Source organism: Pyrus communis, chromosome 14, assembly GCF_963583255.1.
Source record: "Pyrus communis chromosome 14, drPyrComm1.1, whole genome shotgun sequence".
NCBI classification, from domain to species: domain Eukaryota; kingdom Viridiplantae; phylum Streptophyta; class Magnoliopsida; order Rosales; family Rosaceae; genus Pyrus; species Pyrus communis.
This window is the reverse complement of record NC_084816.1, coordinates 5,796,022-5,816,581: the sequence shown is the minus strand read 5'-3', so window position 1 is coordinate 5,816,581 and position 20,560 is coordinate 5,796,022. Positions and strand designations below refer to the sequence as shown.

The 20,560-nt window shown below is 37.2% G+C and overlaps 3 protein-coding genes and 1 pseudogene across 3 annotated transcripts; all 4 read right to left on the bottom strand.

The window, feature by feature from the left end:
- Positions 1 to 971: 971 nt before the first annotated feature.
- On the bottom strand, positions 972 to 3,311 carry LOC137715722 (uncharacterized protein C24B11.05-like). The gene is made up of 9 exons (XM_068455063.1): positions 3,250 to 3,311; positions 2,822 to 2,881; positions 2,670 to 2,735; positions 2,484 to 2,581; positions 2,332 to 2,369; positions 2,158 to 2,245; positions 1,784 to 2,044; positions 1,519 to 1,584; positions 972 to 1,414 (listed from the first exon to the last, which is right to left on the bottom strand). The coding sequence occupies exons 2-9, from the start codon at positions 2,865 to 2,867 to the stop codon at positions 1,256 to 1,258; spliced, it is 822 nt and encodes a 273-aa protein (XP_068311164.1). The 5' UTR covers positions 2,868 to 2,881; positions 3,250 to 3,311; the 3' UTR covers positions 972 to 1,255.
- Positions 3,312 to 6,875: 3,564 nt separating this feature from the next.
- On the bottom strand, positions 6,876 to 8,979 carry LOC137715309 (uncharacterized protein C24B11.05-like). The gene is made up of 7 exons (XM_068454591.1): positions 8,821 to 8,979; positions 8,548 to 8,613; positions 8,295 to 8,430; positions 7,944 to 8,031; positions 7,569 to 7,829; positions 7,315 to 7,380; positions 6,876 to 7,187 (listed from the first exon to the last, which is right to left on the bottom strand). The coding sequence occupies exons 1-7, from the start codon at positions 8,879 to 8,881 to the stop codon at positions 7,020 to 7,022; spliced, it is 846 nt and encodes a 281-aa protein (XP_068310692.1). The 5' UTR covers positions 8,882 to 8,979; the 3' UTR covers positions 6,876 to 7,019.
- A 657-nt stretch (positions 8,980 to 9,636) lies between these two features.
- Positions 9,637 to 14,056, bottom strand: LOC137714261 (ATP-dependent zinc metalloprotease FTSH 10, mitochondrial-like; annotated as a pseudogene).
- Positions 14,057 to 15,260: 1,204 nt separating this feature from the next.
- Positions 15,261 to 20,344, bottom strand: LOC137714976 (ATP-dependent zinc metalloprotease FTSH 10, mitochondrial-like). Its single transcript, XM_068454163.1, has 8 exons — positions 20,075 to 20,344; positions 19,761 to 19,992; positions 19,563 to 19,634; positions 18,698 to 18,831; positions 17,666 to 18,139; positions 16,788 to 17,555; positions 15,991 to 16,218; positions 15,261 to 15,868 (listed from the first exon to the last, which is right to left on the bottom strand). The coding sequence occupies exons 1-8, from the start codon at positions 20,123 to 20,125 to the stop codon at positions 15,389 to 15,391; spliced, it is 2,439 nt and encodes an 812-aa protein (XP_068310264.1). The 5' UTR covers positions 20,126 to 20,344; the 3' UTR covers positions 15,261 to 15,388.
- Positions 20,345 to 20,560: the final 216 nt, after the last annotated feature.

Below are 20,560 nucleotides of genomic sequence, written 5' to 3'. Positions count from 1 at the left end.
CTAAACGATCTTAGTTTTAATTAATTTTTTGTAGAAATGATCTTTACAAATTGACTTATAATATAAATGGTTTTGATCAAGAAAATGAAATTATGTGAATAGCCCACGAAGTATCCTTTGAGAAGCAAGTCTTTCTCTTTTCATATACGAGAAAACTCTATATTTCATACAAAGAAATCTAAGACACTGCTTAAGCTATTTTATCACATAAACATCAAGTAATGTCTTATGCCGTATACAGAATTTACGTAGTTTACTAGCTAGTTGAAATAGAACATGCAGCTGGAAGCGTGAAACATTAGTAATAATTATCAAAACCGGCGGGTGGAACCTCTCCCGGCCACGGCCACGGGGACTCAACGTAGGGATTTCCGTCGAACGTCGATAATGTCTCGTACGTGAGTAGAGCTGATAGCACGAAGGAGAAACATGAGTCCAGACCAAAAATAAAGCATAAAAGTACCTTAACTGCCTAGGAAAACATAAATTTAGTTGCGATAACATTATCCTTAATTGATTAGGAAACTTTATGCACGAAGGTTTAAGCTGCACAAAGATGGGATGGAAAGAAACAAAAAAAAGGAAAGAAAGCGGCATACATTTGACAGTAACAATTGTGCCCGCCCAATGGGTGAACCGCTGTGTTCATCCATTTGTAAAGTTTATTTTGGAAACCGTTGATTTTCTTAGTTATCTTTTCTTAGGTTCGAATATCGTGAATGGCAAATTCGATACCTAATTAGATTGTTCATTGTGTGGTTTAACCGAACTTCCCTTCCTCTTAGTGTAAAAATATTGATGTACTAAAAAAATAAAAAAAATAAATAAATCGGTTGTACCAAAAAATCAACCAAATTGTAGATCATTTAGTCTTTTAAGTAGATGGACAGTTCATCTTTATGTTAGTTGTTACCAAAATCATGCATTTAATACATACATATGGATGAATTAGCAATCTACAAGTTGATTGATTTTTTAACAAACGGGGCCTTTAAGTATAATCTTATTATAATATAAAGAAGGGTCTTTCCAGCATGATTTAGACAGAACAATGCTAAATAGTGCTATATCAAGCTTACCATCTAAGACACTTATACAATTTTAAGGTAAAAATTACATGATAATATCGACAACTCATCAGCCGTTTGGTGTTTCCGGCGCTCCACTACAAGCTATTTCCTTTTCTATGCTTGATGTGGTAGAACGTAAGAAGCTGTGTGTTGGTAATCAACCGTTCAGATGACTTATAGGTAGGCTAAGCTTCTACCAGTTGCTCAATTGCAATCTCTCGTGAATTCCGGACATTTTCAGACTCCCCGGTGCTGGTTTCCCAGAGTTCTGGCAGTGCTTCCTTCATATTATGGATGCTCTCAAGTGCATGGTCCACGCCTTTAGTTCGGTGAGAGGTACCAACCTACAACGATTTTGATAAACGATATTTTGTGAGGATGATATTCCAAGATCATTTTTCAATAACTGCGATATTAAAATTGCTCCAATTTCATATTTGCAGCTTACCAATACTGTGTGAAGGCCACACTGCTTTGCAGTTTGTAAATTCCGAATGCTATCGTCGAAGAATAACTGGAAACCGAAATCATAAAATCAATACAGTGCGGAAAACAAGTAACTGTAGACATTTAGAAAACTACTTAATAAGTAAAGCTAGAATAAATGGCGATAAGAAACAGAATTACCCCACATTATGTTAAAGTGTAACCTGCCAACTTATGAGACATATGGATCAGTCAATTTCCCTTGGTAAATAGGTAAAAGATCTTACCGTTCTTTGAGGGTCGATGTTTGCTATCTTAAAAGCTTCTTCATATGCCTGTTCAAATGGTTTGGAGACAACTGGGGTCTTTGGAATTACCGCACCAGTATTTGGTTGTTCAATGTGTTCAGCTACACCTGCACCCACAGAATCATCAGCACAGTTGGTGGGATTCAGTGTCTCAAAGCATATAACCGACTCAAAGCAGTCCTCAATTCCAAGCCTTTTGAGCACAGTAGCCGCATGTGCCTTATCCGAATTCGTGAAAATCTACACAGAATAACCAACATAACATGAGAAGCAAGCATTAATGTAATGAAATTTCCCTTTTCTTTTTCCTCAAAGAGAACATCTGAGTGCATTTCTGGATTAATAAAACTTACGACTTTCCGGACAGGCAGACTAAGTAAAAGACCCCTCAGAACAGGATCAGGATGAAGCAATTCATATGGCAACCTCCCATGAACAAAACTGCAAAAAGTAATTATTGCAAAAAATTAAGATGGAGCGATTGTCGTAAATGACAGGAGCACAAACTAAGGTGAGGCATTCGGTACCTATGAAAGTCATCATAGTCGAAGTTATAGCCCTTCGCCTGGAAATCAGGAATAAAAAAACAAAAACCATGTTCAATTGCCATTCTGATATGCCTTAATTAAGTAATTTCAGAAACTATAAATAAACGTTGAAGGGATCGCAATCACCATACCTTAAGACCAGCCATTGTTGTTCCATAATCCTTGTACAAAGAAATACACAATTCCGGAACTTCACTTTCGTCCATGCCAAGCTTTTGAATCATATATTCTACAGCAAAAATTTATAAAACTTACACTAAAACAATGAACATTTCACAATGAAGTTTTAAAATCCAGAATCATAAAGCCCACCTCACCTTTAATATTCGTAGTGATTTGCACTGAAATTCCAGAACTCAGAGGGTAAAGGGTGTCATCTAGATCTGGAAATCAAAGCAACTAGTTCTTATATCCGCCTTCGAAACCATAAATTTCACATAAAAAAACCTGTGTTAAAAAATAAACTTACCAAACAGAAGGCACTCATATTGGTGATACTGAACCTGATTTTCCATCTTTATCCACAAAGCTTCAAACAAGACGAATCGAAAGAATCATTAAGCATATAAACAATTACATAACAACAAAACATTAAAAAGCAAAAGGCAGTTTCCATTTACCAAAAACACAATCAAAGCAAAGCAGATGACTAAAATCCCAGGAAGTGTAGCCATTTAAGCAAGATTTCAACGGACAAAACAATCCCAAATTTTGATTTCTCCAACATTAACCATTCTAAATTTCTAAGTGAGAAAACAATGCTTCATCAGAATCAAAATAGAAAACCCAATATTTGGTTTCTCCTACATTAACCATTAATTGCAAATACAAAAAGAAAAACATCCAATGCAAGAAAACCCTAACAAAGTAAGAATAGACTAGAGCAATGAGCGTTACCAGATCCGAGTGACCGACGTTGCAGAGCCACAGAGAGAGAGAGAGAGAGAGAGAGAGAGGGGGGGGGGTACTTTAAGTAGGGTAAAGTGAAAGAATAGAAGAAGACTCGGAAGCGTGGAAGTGTGTTTAAACAGGCACACAACCGTTTTTTAAATATTAATTCAATTTATTCAACCAAAGCCAGTAAAAGATCTGACCTCATTACGTGGCCGTATTGGAGCCTAACACGTACATATGTTACATGAGCTTCTCCCAGAAATCGCGTTAAACTGGATAAGTGTCGCGTATCACCATGGACGTTTTAGTTTGTTTAATTTTTATCATGCGTTTTTTTTCTCGTTGCATGTTAGCCACGTCCCATAAAAAAGAAGAAGAGAAATATGAGAAAAATAAAATAAAATACATAGTTCACTTCTAGGTTTTTGGGGCAGCAAGGAAACCAATTTTATTTATTTTTCTTGAACACTTGGTCCCTTCTAAAGTTGATAAATATAAAATATCTTACCTATTTTTAAAGAATGGACTTCAGACATCAGTTTTTAAAAGTTGTCTTATTGTTTTTAAAGTTGTAGGTTACTTTTAAAAGTTGCTTTTATAAAAAATGGGGTTAAGTCTTTAATGAATATTTTTAGTTTTTGTAACGCACTCATTAATTTTAAAAATCTCCTGCATACATTTTCTCCCTTGAAAAAAAAAGTGATTGCTATCACTTACCACTTCAACCACTAATCTTTCATCACCACCGTCATTACCACCAACATCATTGCCATCAACATCACAACAATCATCACCACCCCCAACATTGTCATCGCCACCGCCACAATCATCGTCACTACCACCACCATTGCCGTTGTCACCCACTATCACAACCACAAACTGCCACCACTATCATCACAACCACAACTGTCATTAGTACTACCATTGTTGTTGTCATTGTCGCTATAATCATCACCAATGCCACCGCCTTTACCACAATTATAACTTATGGATCCCAACCACCACACCTCACTATGGGCACCACCACCTTACCCTTACAATTGGCCACCACTGCTGGCCCGCCATTGGTACAACCACTGCCATCACCACCATCGTTGTCGCCACCATCTACAACTACATGCCACCAGCCTTGTACCACTGCCACCATCACAACCATCGCCAAGAATGCTGCAATCGCCACCACTACCACTGCCACCACTATTGCCTCTACATCACAATCACCATACCTTATTATTAGCACTACCACCACACCTCCACTACGGCCGCCATGATCACCGCCACTATCCTCACCACCATTGTCATTACCACCACCGCACTACCATGTACATTTTTTTTCATTACATACAAGTATATCATTTGTACATTAAAATGTACCAAACTCTTTGACACTGCTTTTCATACTCACAACATTTTTAAAAATACAGTTTATCAAACACTTAACTGCTTTATTTTACAGTTGATTATTCTTAAAGCACAGCAAAATTGTTTTTCTTTATTTTTTATTTTTTATTTTTTATTTTTTTAAAGCATAGCAATCCTGAACCGTCCTAAGAAGTATTTGGCACTTTTTTATGGAAGAATCGAGAATCAAATAATATTTTCTTGTTTAGGCATTGCAACACCTTGTGAAACTTAAATATCCTCTAAAAAATAGAAGGCTTTTTTCAGTAGAGATTACAACTTAACACCTTACGAAATTTGATAAAATTAAAAAATTAAAAAAAAAAAAAAATCCTCCAGCAATAGAAAGATTTTCTTCCAAGGATTCTTACCACGTTGGGACTTTACCTTTACGAGAGTATTCCATCAACCTTTATAGATGAGTAATGTTATTCATACCATATTTTTGTATCATATTTTCATACCACCTTAGATAACATTTGATGTAGACAGCCACATTATTTGAATTAATCAGATTTTTAAATTTAGTTCATTATTTAATAAACTAATAATTAAGGAAAACTAGTTAATTAAATGATGATTATGATATACGAGGAGTCTTTCTCATTCATTTTATTGGATTTTGCAAATTTTTCAAATGATGTGGCTGTCCATATCAGATGCCACCTAAGGTGGTATAGAAATGTGGTATAAAAATATGATATGAATAGCATTACTCTTTATAAATATAACATGACGATCTTAATGCCCATGTTGTTTATGCTTGTACGGAATTTATATTCACTTCTTGTTCATTTTACGTTTTTGTGAAACCATTTTGATTTTGTGTATATCATCGTCGGTCTTTTACGTAGTGAAGGTCAGCTTTATACACAAATTGTATATATTAAGAATAATGTTAGGTAAACTAAATTTGTAAATTCAATTTGCAAACGAATACTAATAAAAAAATAAACACGTTAATCAACACTTAAGTAATGATCTAATCATCAACTTCATGTCATTTAGTTTACAAAATTTAGTCACCAATAGAAAATGATGTGTAGACAACTAAATGATGTGTCACCAATAGAAAATGAGCACGTTTATCAACGCTTAAGTAATAATTCAATTATCAACTTCCATATTATTTAGTTTACAAATTTAGTCTTCCCAACATTATCAAATTACTTAAATATTATATCATGATGGACGCTTTGTTTAACTGTACGTTTTAAGTTTCTTATTAACTTTGACAGACAAATAAAAAAAGGAAAACTAATGAAAATGGTTTAAAAATTTTTAGTTTTAATGATAAGGACAAAATAAAGGGTAAAATGAATAGTACCAGGATTGACTTTTTAGTGTAAAAATGTGGGTTTTCATTAAAGTGAACAGTACCGTGGGCTTTTCGTTAAAACTCCCAATAAAAAAAGGTGTCTTCATTTAAATATGGTAATATGCCATTAGTATATTTACAACAACTAAGTCTGTTTCTCATTAAGTGGGGTCGGCTGTATAAATCTTAGAACCCAAGTGTACTCAGTTTTACGCGAAGTCTCTGTTAACTCCAAGTACTCCATGTCTTTTTTTAGAGTCTCTTTCTAAGTCTTCTTAGATTTTCCTCTACCCATTTTGGCATATATAAGCCTCTATCTCACAATCGCATCCTCTAGTTAGAGCATTTGTAGGTCTTCGGTTAACATGTCCAAACCACCTTAGTATTAGTATATTATAATATTAGTAAAATTCTTTGAATACACAAAATTGACACACTCGTAAATACATACGAGCCTTACCATTGCACGTGAGTTTTAGTACTGGTTTGGTATTGTGGTGATTTTATAAAAAGTGGGTATAAAAACAAAAAAACTAAGCTCCAAAAAGTGTTTGGTAAATACTTAAAAACAACTTATTTTCACAGTTTTGGATGAAAAAAAGCTGAAAACATGAAGCAGCAAAAATAAGTTTATTCTCACAGCACAGCAGAAGCAGTTTTTTTTCAAAGCACAGCAATACCAAACCAGCCCTTACTAGTATATTCGACTGTCAAATTTGTGTTTTCAAATAATTTCACCCTTACCATATACCCAAAGTTTAATTGTTAGAAATAAAGGGGACCAAAGGATCGATAATAAAAAAATTCACATCAATTGTTATCCAGGCTTTTTTTTAGATTTATTTGGGTAGGTTTATGTATTATTTATTATTCAGTGGCTGTGGTATTTATTTCGGTAGCTGTGAAAAAGTTTACGAAAGAAGCTTGATTTTTATCATTGATAATTTGATCATACAATTATTAGGATAAACATATTTCTAAAAGTATACAGTCAAGTGCTAGCCTCCATGCTTTTCCATTTGCTCAAAGGAGCTTTGAAATTGAAGCTAAAAAGCTAAGCCCTGGCAGTCACTGATTTCTCCATTGCCAGCTCCCCTGACAAAGTTCTAGCCGTGTCTGTATTTTTATTGTCGATTTCCCAAAGTTCTGGAAGTGCTTCTCTGATATTGTGGATGCTCTCTATTGCATAATCCACACCCTTTGTTCTGTTGGAGTTGCCCACCTATACATATATATATATATATATGTATGTATATGTATATATATAGGGTTTAGCAATGTTAGGAATGTTTTATATTAATTAGCAATTAAGATGAACTGAAAAATCTTATTTTGTGTTTACAACTTACCAATACAGTATGGAGACCCATGTTCTTTCCAGTTTGTATGTTCCTTAGGCTATCATCAAAGAATATCTGCAAAATTAATCAAAAAATTTCTTTGTTAGAAGGCTTTACTCGAGTCGCTTGTGTTCGAAGCACTTTGTTTAGAAGCACAAGAAGAATTTTATCACAACTCACTAAAAAAGCTTCTGATTGTTTAGTAGCACTTTGGGCACTTTAAATTAAAGCACTACCAAACAGACTTTACGTTAGTTTCTTACAGTTCTTTGAGGGTTAATGTTGGCGTTTTTAAAGGCTTGTTCATATGCATTTGCAAATGGTTTGCAAACAATTGAAGTCGCCGGAAGCTCTGATATTCCAGCATCAAATAAACAAGAACGATAAAAAACACTTGTGCTGCATCCTTCATCATCTTTACTGGGATTCAGAGTCTCAAAGCTAATAACTCCTTCAAAGCAGTCATCTAATCCAAGCTTGCTTAGGGTTTTTGCCACGTGGACGTTATCCGCATTAGAGAAAATCTGTTTCATGCATACAACAAAAAAAACATAATCAGAGAAATATTACATATAAAAGCTAATTAGTAATTCATTAAAATTAATTTCTTATTTAAAGGTGACTTGTATGTAGCTTACAAGTTTCCTATATGGCAGGCTCAGCAATAGAGCCCTTAGGACAGGGTCAGGTCTTAGATTCTCATAGGGCAATCTTCCATGAACAAAACTGTAATATTTGGGAATTTGTGAGATTATTGCATCATATAATGATGGAAAATAAATAAATTAAAAACAGGTAATGAAAAATTTTGGTACATAGACTTAAGGTAAAAGAGGTAGAAAAAGACCTAAGAAGACTTTGAAAGATACTTTAAGAAAAGATATGAAGTACGCTAACGGAAAACCGAACATAGTGATGTTGTAGGATTCATACAGACAACCCACTTAGTGAGATATGACTTGGTTTGTTGTGATGAAAAAATTTGATACCTATGATAGTCCTCGTTATCAAAATTATAACCAATGGCCTTGAGACCAGCTATTGATGTTCCATAATTCTTGTACAGTACTTGATTCAACTCAGCGACTCTTTTTTCCTCGATGCCTAATTTTTGAACCATGAATTCTGAAAAAAAGATAATTAAGAATAATCAGATAAATATTCAATTTCACTAAATAACTGATGAAATTAACTGATGAAAGGTGCGTGTTTGGATGGAGGCATTGATGGATTATGGTGTACCTTCAATATTCTTGGTGCATTGATCAGACAATCCAGAACTCAAGGGATAAAGGGTATCATCAACGTCTGCGACAAAACAGATTTTTTGTTATTGTTTCTTTTTCCTGTTCGAGCCATATTACAATCTAATTTATACTACGAGGGGAATTCAAACACGAGTGCACAGGGGGACACCACACTGCTAATCAACTTGGTTACATCCAAGTTAACAAGCTATTAGATCTGGTAACTTAAAGGGCATGATATATGAGACTAAAAAGGGAAAAGACTTACCAAAGAGAAGGCACTCATATTTCATCTGATCAGCCTTCTGATATTGGTTTTGGAATTCCATTTTAGCACTAAAATCAAAGCTTCAAAAGAAAGCGAGAAAGTTCCTCAGAGAGAGAGAGAGAGAGAGAGAGAGAGAGAGAGAGAGAGAGAGAGAGAAGGTGCAGATGAGAGGTTTGAGTTGAGAAAATATTGAAGGTCTTGAAGCATATTTATGGTGAAATCCACAGGAATGTCACAGCATGCCACCTTCTTTGACACTCAACGTCCAGAAAGTAGAAACATATATGCTAAATATCTCCACTATATATATGGATAGATGCCACTGGCCACCACACACAATTCAAAAGTTGACAGCTAAAAGAAGAAAAGAATTTTTGAACAAAGAAAAAGAAGGGAAAGCGTTTCTCCGTGTACATATATCAACGGTGAAAGCGAGAGAAGCATCGTATCGGAGCCTCAACAATCAGCATATAGAATAAAGTAGCGTGTATGTCACAATGAAAGCTTTTTTGGGTGCAGTTCACGACGGACGTCGCAAACACAAGGATACATTTTTCTACTGGAATACTCTCGTAGGATTCGAACACAGATGAAGTTCTACCATTTGTCCTCACGAGGTGTAATATTATCAATATTTATTTTATGGTGTAATATTATATATGCATGTTGTAATATAAACAAATTTATAGCATTACAAGGCTGTGTTACAATCACCTTAAAAGCTTTTCACTTACTCAACCAGAGTAGAATCAATGGCATTTTGCATTTTAACTTTAGTGAGGTGTTACAAGTAACTTTAACAACGATGGGAACATTTTAAATTACTCAGGGACATTATGGTTAACGTGAGAATCTGGTGTTTGTGTCACAGTCTTTGATCAACTAAACTACAATTTACATCCTAATAGAAAAAGAACTTGAGCATTTAGTGCCAATTTTTTAGCCCCTGAGAAGGCAGAACATGAGGTTCAAGAGGTGATGAGCCATCATCCTCGGCCCCAACCAGCGGTCTCCACTGTTTTCTCATCACCTTTCCCTTCGAAACCTTCCTTAAATCTATCGTAGTTGGTCGCTTCAGCAGGTTTATATGGTCTTCCCCCCAACGCCTTGAGCAGGTCATCTTGGTGAAGAACTTCCTTTTCAAGCAACAGTTCTGCAATTTGAGCTACTTGCTCTTTATGTTCCTCTATGAGTTCAACTGTGCGTGCATACGCCTTACCCACCCATTCACGCACTTCACTGTTAATAAGGGCTCCAGTCTTGCTGCTGTAGGGCTTTGACATCTCAAATGATTCTTCCCTTTGAAGGAAAGACAGGAGACCCACCTTGTCACTGAAACCATACACTGCAATTTGGGCGTATGTCATCTTTGTCACTTTCTCCAGATCGTTTTGGGCTTCCGTAGATATTTTTCCCAACATAACCTGCACCCCAGAATATGTTAAACAAACAACATCATTAGACGACTAATGAAGTTCCAGGGAACTTGAGAATGACGATTGAAGAATGAGAAGAATTAAGAAACATATATAATGCATCATTAACGTATTCAAAAAATAAGACTAATAAAGTTTCTTGGATACCTGTTCAGCTGCTCTACCACCGCGGGTCATGCAGGTCATATCAAAAAGCTGCTCCTTGGTCATGAGGAGGTTTTCATTTGGAACATACTGGGCAAACCCAAGTGCTGCAGTAGCTCGAGGAACAATGGTCACTTTCAACAACGGTTCTGCGTGTTCTAAGAACCAGCCAGTAACAGCATGCCCTGACTCATGGTAGGCAACAGTACGGCACTCGAGCTTGCTTATAACATGTTTGACAAGCAAAAGGATGTCAAAATTCCAATCATATAGAACAAAGACAAAGAAAAACACTTAAGGTTAAAAGTCAAAGCATTCTCTTCTAAGACATAAAATCCCTTTCAGCTACCTAAAAGCTTGATCTGGACCTTTATTAACACTACTGAAACCTGCATAACGGAAGGTAAAGTGGGATCTACAAGGGCCAGATCAATGGAAAGAATCTGTTCTAACTCAACATAACGGGCCACCTATAGCCGCATAAGATCCAAACCCATGTTATGCAGCATTGCTCTTTCATTTTTGGACAATGTGGAGAGGAGAAGAGAGGGGAGGGAATGGTTATTTACTAAGAATGAAACATAGTTATCGTATGCCATGAAACTAAAGGAACGAGCCAAAAATGACTCACCCTGTTCTTCTTCTCCAAACCACCAATAATTCTGTCTATAGCCGCCTCAAAATGCTGCATTGTGACCAGCTCACTCTCATTTCTTGCAGCAATTAGAGCACCTTCATTGCAAACATTTGCAATGTCTGCCCCAGCAAACCCTGGAGTCAGGGCTGCAAGCCTTTGAGAATAATATGATGGTTCATGATCAAGTTTGATCTTTATCAAGAATATCCGAAATATCTGATCACGACCTTTAATATCAGGTTTATCAATGGAGACTAGGCGATCAAATCGACCAGGCCTTAATAAGGCTTTGTCCAAAATATCAGGCCTATTGGTGCCAGCAAGAACAACTACTCCAGCAGTTGTTCCAAAGCCATCCATTTCTACCAACAAATGATTTAGAGTACTCTCACGCTCATCATTGGAACCTGACAAGCCACCAAGTCTGATCCAGATATAGATAGAAACGGAACACCAGATTCCCCTGCAGTTGCTTTTGCTGGAAGGGTCTTTCCAGTGCCTGGAGGGCCTACCAATAAAGCTCCTTTGGGAATTTTGGCTCCCAAATCCTCATCTTTCTGAGGAATCTTGAGAAAGTGCACAAATTCCATGATTTCCTGCTTCGCTTCGTCGCAACCAGCAACATCTTTAAAATAGATCTGTACCAATTAAAAATATCCGGTAGTGCTGAAAACGTGCAACAGAGTGCTTAAGAAAATATATTACAACAGATTAATGACAAGAAAATACTAGGGAAACAAAAATCCAACCTTGTTCTTTGCATTTTTATCTACTTTCGTAACTTGGGCTTTTCCTATATTGAATATTCCGCGGGCACTTCGTCCACCAATACCTCGTCCCAACTGCACTAACAAGAAACTTCCCAAAAGCAGTAGTGTAGGTAAAAATCTCATCACTTCTAGGAACCAAACCATATTAGAGCCATATGTAACAGGGACGAAATCATGACCAGCTATTCCCAATGCTTCCTGGGCATCCCCCAACCCTCCTCTCAAAGGATTCAATACTTACAATAATTAAGTATTTGCACCGGCCCCATTTTGCAGGAACACTGGTATCAGGTCCTTGGACAACTTCCTCACTTGTCTGACCGCGTGGCGAGCTACGCACATACACGAATGCAATTAATTTATCAAAGACAACTATATCATCCACTAAGCCCGGTTCCAGATGTTGGTTTTTAAACTCTTGGAAACTTATCTGCATCTCTTGCACACTTACCTGCAAAGACCAAAATTGCATCATGTGAGTAGCGAACTTCTTTCTGGTATAGAGAAACTACCGTAAACATTAAACAGAGCGATACCAAAAAAGCGATTACAAACAGACTCAAATATTTCACAAGATTCGTACACAGTACATTTTAATGAATTGACTGATTTGGAAGTGAACGGGTATTTTCTCAGTAATTAGGGTCACAAGACATGTTGGCTGAATCTAGCTCAAGACCAACTTCAACTCAATCTTAAAGATAAAGGACATTTATTCCACAGTAAAGCTAATCTGAATCAAAATGGGCCAAACTTCTATGATTTTGAACAATTATCTTCTGGAAGATGTTAAGCAACCAAACGACATTCCCAATTCTCTCTTCTCACGTAGGGGATTCAATGCATGTATGGGATTCAACGTGGAAATAGTTGGACTCTAAAACATTTTCCTTAGAGTCGACTCGGCTTTGTATCACAACAAAACAAGAAATCATACAATGCAGAATCAAGAAATTGCGAGCCTGCCTCAAGAAAAATTCCCGATTATCCGTCTTTGATTCGTCTGAAATTGAAATAATATTAAAGTTAATAGAAACGTAAGACATTATAAATGCAGAATCAAATACTAACATAGAACCTAGACTTTTAAATTTGACACTATTTTCTATCAGACCCAGACGAGTCTCGTATGATCAAGTTTCCATACAGAAAAACTGCGGTAATTTAGCAGTGTCAGTGACAAACTCCTACTAAATAAAATGTCCACCTTACTACAAAATGCGTCTTGTTTTTTGATAAACATTCAATTCAACCGATAATAACAGTGAAAATGTATCGAAAATAAGCCCCTATTGGAAGGCACTTTCTTCCTTAATTCAAGGGATTAATCATCTCCCTTAATTCAAGGGGATGTTATTTTATTATTCCCGCACTTTCTTCCTTAATTCAAGGGATTAATCATCTCCCTTAATTCAAGGGGATGTTATTTTATTATTCCCTATGCCAGACAACTTCCGTAATTCAAGAGTGCTTTCTTCCTTAATCAACTCCCTTAATTCAAGGGGATGTTATTTTATTTTTCCCTAAACCAGCTGTTGTGGTGTAAAGCAAGAGGTTAATCCTCTTATATATTGCTGTACAATTGTAAAAGAACACACAAGTGAAATATAATTCAATCCTTGAAATTCAATAGCCCCGTTGCAGCTGAAAGGACAGCAACTTAACCTTTCGGCTTCGTTTTCTGCTCATCCCCTTTCGGAATTTCCTTCTTTTCCTTGGGATGGAAGTTCTCATAACCTGCAACACCAAGAGCAACAAAAGCACATACTCAATCAAACCACTATATTTCTCCACAAATCACAGCAATTATTATATTCATTTAGCTGAAACAAAAATAACTAGCAAACCCACAATACAAGGTAAAAAAAAAACTGCAAATTGCTTACTCTTTTTCTTTGGGGTTTCACTCGAAAAGTGTAGGCAAAGTTTAGGGTTTGCACGAATGCAACTGAAATCCGAAACGCGGGCTTTGTGGGCTGCTATTGACACAGCAAAATACGACCTCAAAAACCCTAATTCCCCATCGACCGGACCAAGATACGATCCACCACGTGGAACTCCAGAAATCCCTCCATTCCCATTTAGACCCGCCGATCGCCGACTTCCATGCAACAAATTCTACCACCAAAACAAAAACCCAAAAACTTAAACCAAAAATTAAATTAAAAATCGAAAAAAAAAGAGATTGGGAACCTTACCCTGAAGCGAGAAGATCGAGAAACGGAGCGACCAATCCGAGAAAAAATCATTACTTTGATGTCTCAGGCGGGGAGAGAGACTGAAATTTTGCTTCCGAGAATCGTTGAGAGCCAATGGAAACTTACTTCTCGAGCTGATTCGATGAACCCATTTCGAAAAATCCGATTTTTCTTTGTTTTTTTCTTTTCGTTTCGTTAAATTAGTTTGTGCGTAATTCCTTTTTGGTCAAATGATATCCATTAATTTTAACACAGGGACTTTGAGGTGCCTGGGACGGACGGCAAATGCTGGCAAAGTCCGATACCGAACTGAGAGTTCTATGCACGACGGCTATGGGATTGGAAAACTCCTACAAATTCCATATGGATTTTTAAGGATTTCTAGATGGATTTATAAGGATTTCTGTTGATTTGGTTTATGATTTTGGTGGATTTTTAAGTGTTAGATCCTAATTCAACCTTGACCTGTTTATGCAGGTGAACCATGGCGTTTGCATGAGTAGAGGAGAAGGAGAAGAAGCTCAAGTATATTTTTGTAATATATTTGTTTATTCATATAGCCGTTAGGCAAAGCACTTATACATTGGTCCATTTATGATCGAAAAAAGATCATCGTCGGATCCTCTTCTTAGGATCATGTGATCATGATCGTTTATTTTACATCGTACGGTCAGAAATCATTTAAAATTTAAAATTAAATATAAATAATATGTAACGAAAACTGATCGCACAATGTACGATGAACAATCACGATGATGAGATCTCCAGAAAAGCACACTGCCAGCTGGCATATTCTAACAAACTCTCCCTAAATACAAGTAATCCCTTGCTTAACTAATAACCAATAGTAACTCCGTGATTAAGATAATCACGATTATAACATTAAGGCAATGGAGATGGTAACCCAACAGACAGACGAGAGCAACCATTGCTCTTCAGCACTTTTGCACTCCAACCGCCATCGCCGCCCTTGAGAAATTCACCATTACCCAACACCATCATTCCATGAAATTAGAAATAAAAAATAAAAATAAAAATAAAAAAACTCCGAAAAATCCCCAAAGATTAGTGGAAAAAGGATAAAGAACAAGAGTTGATCGCCGTGCGGGAAAAAAAGTGAAGATGTGAAAATTGGGACCCAGGTACACTATATATGAGAAATGATGCGACCCATACATGAAATGTGTGAAATGTGTGAAATGTGTGAAAATTGGGACCCAGGCACTTGAGCTTTTGTATGGAAAACGCGTGGTCGTTGTCACCAAATAACAAATAAAGTATCGTACAGATTTCGACCATACATGAAATGTGTGAAATAGTTAGCACAGAAGTTCCAAGGGAAAGCAATTACAATGTACAAATTACAAACAACTTTCACGATAACTAAGTAGGCAGAACCTGAGGCTCAAGGGGTGATGAGCCGTCATCCTCGGACCCAACCAGCGGTGTCTCCACAGTTTTTTCATCATTTTTCTCTTCGAAACCGTCCTTAAATCTGTCATAGTTGGTCGCTTCAGCCGGTTTATATGGTCTTTCCCCCAACACCTTGAGCAGGTCATCTTGGTGAAGAACTTCCTTTTCAAGCAACAGTTCTGCAATTTGAGCTATTTGCTCTTTATGTTCCTCTACGAGTTCAACTGTGCGTGCATACGCCTTACCCACCCATTCGCGCACTTCACCATCAATAAGGGCTCCAGTCTTGCTGCTGTAGGGCTTTGACATCTCAAATGAATCTTCCCTTTGAGGGAAAGAAAGAAGACCCACCTTGTCACTGAAACCATAGACTGCAACTTGGGCGTAGGTCATCTTTGTCACTTTCTCCAGATCGTTTTGGGCCCCCGTCGAGATTTTCCCCAACATAACCTGCACCCCAGAACATGTTAACCAACAACATCATTAGATGACTAATGTAGTTCCAAGGAACTTGAGAATGACGATATAATAGAAGTCTTCCAAAAATACAACTAATGAAGTTTCATGGATACCTGTTCAGCTGCTCTACCACCGAGGGTCATGCAGGTCATATCAAAAAGCTGCTCCTTGGTCATGAGGAGGTTTTCATTTGGAACATACTGCGCAAACCCAAGTGCTGCAGTACCTCGAGGAACAATGGTCACTTTCAACAACGGTTCTGCATGTTCTAAGAACCAGCCGGTAACAGCATGCCCTGCCTCATGGTAGGCAACAGTACGGCGCTCGAGCTTGCTTATAACCTGTTTGACAAGCAAAAGGATGTCAAAATTCCAATTATACAGAACAAAGACAAAGAAACACTCTGAAGGTTAAAAGTCAAAGCATTCTCTTTGAAGACAAATATCCCTTTTAGCTACCTTAAAGTTTGACCTGCACCTTTGTTAACACTACTGAAACCTGCATAATGGAAGGTAAAATGGGATTTACTAGGTCCAGATCAATGGAAATAATCTGTTCTAACTCAACATAAGGGCCACACATAAGATCCAAACCCAATACTATAGTTTAGGAAGATGGATAACAAGAGTTTGCCTTCTAAGTATTTTCCTCTTCCAAGGTATGCTATGATTATCTCAAAATGTTCCAATCAAATCTCTAGCTAAAGTGCACATCACAAATTCCACCATAGAAATGACCAGAGTCCTAATTAGGGAGGACACAATGCTGTACCGGCCCATGTTATGAGCATTGCTCTTTCATTTTTGGACAATGTGGAGAGGAGAAGAGGGGAGGGAATGGTTATTTACTAAGAATGAAACATAGTTATCATATGCCATAAAACTAAAGGAACAAGTCAAAAATGACTTACCCTGTTCTTCTTCTCCAAACCACCAATAATTCTGTCTATAGCCGCCTCAAAATGCTGCATTGTGACCAGTGCACTCTCATTTCTTGCAGCAATTAGAGCACCTTCATTGCAAACATTTGCAATGTCTGCCCCAGCAAACCCTGGAGTTAGGGCTGCAAGCCTTTGAGAATAATATGATGGTTCATGATCAAGTTTGATCTTTTTCAAGTATATCTGAAATATTTGGTCACGACCTTTAATATCGGGTTTATCAATAGAGATTTGGCGATCAAATCGACCAGGCCTTAATAAGGCTTTGTCCAAAATATCAGGCCTATTGGTGCCAGCAAGAACAACTACTCCAGCAGTTGTTCCAAAGCCATCCATTTCTACCAACAACTGATTTAGAGTACTCTCGCGCTCATCATTGGAACCTGACAAGCCCCCACGCCCCCTTGCTCGACCAATTGCATCAATCTCATCAATAAATATTATACTAGGAGCACATTGCCTTGCTTCCTGAAACAAGTTTCTGACTCTTGACGGTCCAACACCAACGAACATCTCCATGAAGTCTGATCCAGCCATAGATAGAAACGGAACACCAGATTCCCCTGCAGTTGCTTTTGCTAGAAGGGTCTTTCCAGTGCCTGGAGGGCCTACCAATAGAGCTCCTTTTGGAATTTTGGCTCCCAAATCCTCATATTTCTTAGGATTCTTGAGAAAGTGCACAAATTCCATGATTTCCTGCTTTGCTTCATCGCAACCAGCAACATCTTTAAAATAGATCTGTACCAATTAAAATATCAGGTACTGCTGAAAACGTGCAACTGAGTGCTTAAGAAAATATATTAAAACAGATTAATGACAAGAAAACACTACGGAAACAAAAAGCCAACCTTGTTCTTTGTATTTTTATCTACTTTTGTAACTTGGGCTTTTCCTATATTGAAGATTCCACGGCCACTTCGTCCGCCAGAACCACCAATACCTAGTCCACCCTGCATTCTCCGCCCCATAAACAAGAGGGATCCCAAAAGCAGTAGTGTTGGTGCAAATCTCATCAATTCTTGGTACCAAACCATCTCAGAGACATATGTAACAGGAACAAAATCATGACTGTCTATTCCCAATGCTTCTTGGGCATCCTCCAACTTCTCCTCAAAAGATTCAACACTTCCAATATTGAAATAGTATTTGTACTGGCCCCCATTTGCACGAGCAGGGGTACCAGGTCCTTGGACAACTTCCTCACTTGTCTGACCTCGTGGCGAGCTACGCACATACACTTTTGCAACTGATTTATTAGAGACAACTATATGATCCACTAAGCCTGGTTCCAGAAGTTTGTTTTTAAACTCTTGGAAACTTATCTGCAAAGAACAAAATTGAATAGCATGTGAGTAGAGAACTTTCTGGTATAGGAAATTTACCGTAAACATAAAAGCCATTACAAACAGGAATCAAATTTTTCACCATATTCGGACACTGATAAATTCAATGAATTAACCGATATGGAAGTGAACAGGTATTTTCTCAGTAATTAGAGTCACCAAACACGTAGGTTGAATCTAGCTCAAGACCAACTTCAACTCAATCTTAAAGATAAAGGGCAGTTTTTTCACGGTAAACCTAGTCTGAATCAAAATGGGCCAAACTTCTGTGATTTTAAACAATTATTTTATGGAAGATGTTAAACAACAGAACTAATTTCCCAATTCTCAGCTCGCATGTAGGGGATCCAACGTAGAAATAGTTGGACTCTGAAACATTTTCCTTACAGTCAACCCCGCTTTATATCACAACAGAACAAGAAATTATACAATATGGGCCTGTAGTTACATAAACACCATTCAGAAAACCTAAAATGGAAAAGCATATATAGCAAGAGAATTGAAAAAAAGAGATCACATATTTGTGTGCACACTAACCTGTTGTTGATCAGGAGAACCAAAGGAGAAGGAGGAAAGAAATAGCCCAATGACCAATAGCGGGGTAATTAAATTTTGAAACTGCCTCAAGAAAGTTTCCTGAAAACTCCCCTGATCATCTGTCTTTGATTCATCTGAAATTGAAAAAATATTAAAACATATTCCTAAAAGTATGGGTGATGAAAGAGCAATCATCTTGGAAAGGGAGAGAAAAAAAATAGTGAGGAAGAGAATTAGAGAAAGGAGAAAATGTTTCAGTATCAAATACTGAATACTGAACACTGAACAGCTTTCAATATCAAATACTAACACAGAACCTCGACTTTTAAATTTGCCACCATTTTCTATCAGACCCACATGAGTCACAGATGAACAAGTTTACAGACAGAATATTGTAGCCATTTATCAGTGTCAGTCACAAACACCTACCAAATAAAACGTCCACTTTACGATGAAATACGTCTTGTTTTTCAGGTATCCTAAGCCTAGGTAGGGAACAGCGAGAGTCGAACTTTAACTGTGAGTGTGGGGATAGTGCTTTACAACTAGAACCATGTGTCTCCACAAAAATGCTTGCTTATTGTAACCGGCAAATAAAATGTCAAAAGGGTGTCACTTCGAACTCCAATGCTTCAAAAACACATTATCTTTTTTCCTGACAACATTAGTTATGTAGCCAAAACTCCAAAACATCTGAGCACCCACGAGACTCTGATAACGTAAAAACACTAATCTAACATAATTAAAACAAACAAAAAAATCCAACATTTTTCCACTTCTATGATAAACAATCAATTCAAACAATAATAACAGTGAAAATGCATTGAAAATAAGCCCAGTTGCAGCTGAAGGACAGAAACTTAACCTTTCGACTCCGATTTCTGCTCATCTCCTTTCGGAATTTCCTTCTTTTCCTTGGGATAGAAGTTCTCATAATCTGCAACACAAGCACATACTCAATCAAACCACAATCTTTCTCCACAAATCACAGCAATAATTACATTCATTTAGCTGAAAAACAAATAACTAACAAACCAACAAATAAAAACTGCAAATTGCTTACTCTTTTTCTTTGGGGTTTCACTCGAAAAGTGTCGGCTAAGTTTAGGGTTTGCAAGAATGCCACTGAAATCCGAAACGCAGGCCTTGTGGGCCGCTATTGACGCAGCAAAATACGACCTCAAAAACCCTAATTCCCCATCGACCAGACCCAGATACGAACCAAAACGCGGAACTCCAGAAATGCCTCCATTCCCAATCAGACCCGCCGATCGCCCACTTCCATGCAACAAATTCTACCACCAAAACAAACACCCATAAATTTAAACCAAAAAATATATTAAAAAAATAAATAAAAAAAGAGATTGGGGAGCTTACCCTGGCGCGAGAAGATCGAGAAACGGAGCGACCAATCCGAGAAAAAATCATAACTTTGATGTCTCAGGCGGAGAGGGAGACTCAAAATTTTGCTTCTGAGAATCGTTGAGAGCCAATGGAGACTTACTTCTCGATCTGATTCGATGAACCCATTTGGAAAAATCCGATTTTTTTTTTTTTCTTTTCGTTTTGTCAAATTATTTTGTGCGTATTTTCGGCTGTGTGTGAGCGTTTGGGAATTGGGGACGGGGGAGGGGAGAGAGAGACAAACAAAAGGAAGTGTTTGGTTGTATAGATATTTTCATTTAAAAAAATAAATAAATACAGATTGTAGTTTTGACCCGACAGTTTATCTTTTCAACTAAAAGATTTACAAAAACACTTCAACTTTTTCTGGTAATCACGATTTAATAGCATTGGGAATTAAATCAAAGATGTATCATGTTAAATATGATTCTAAAATTTGTTCTCAACTATTGAGTCAGC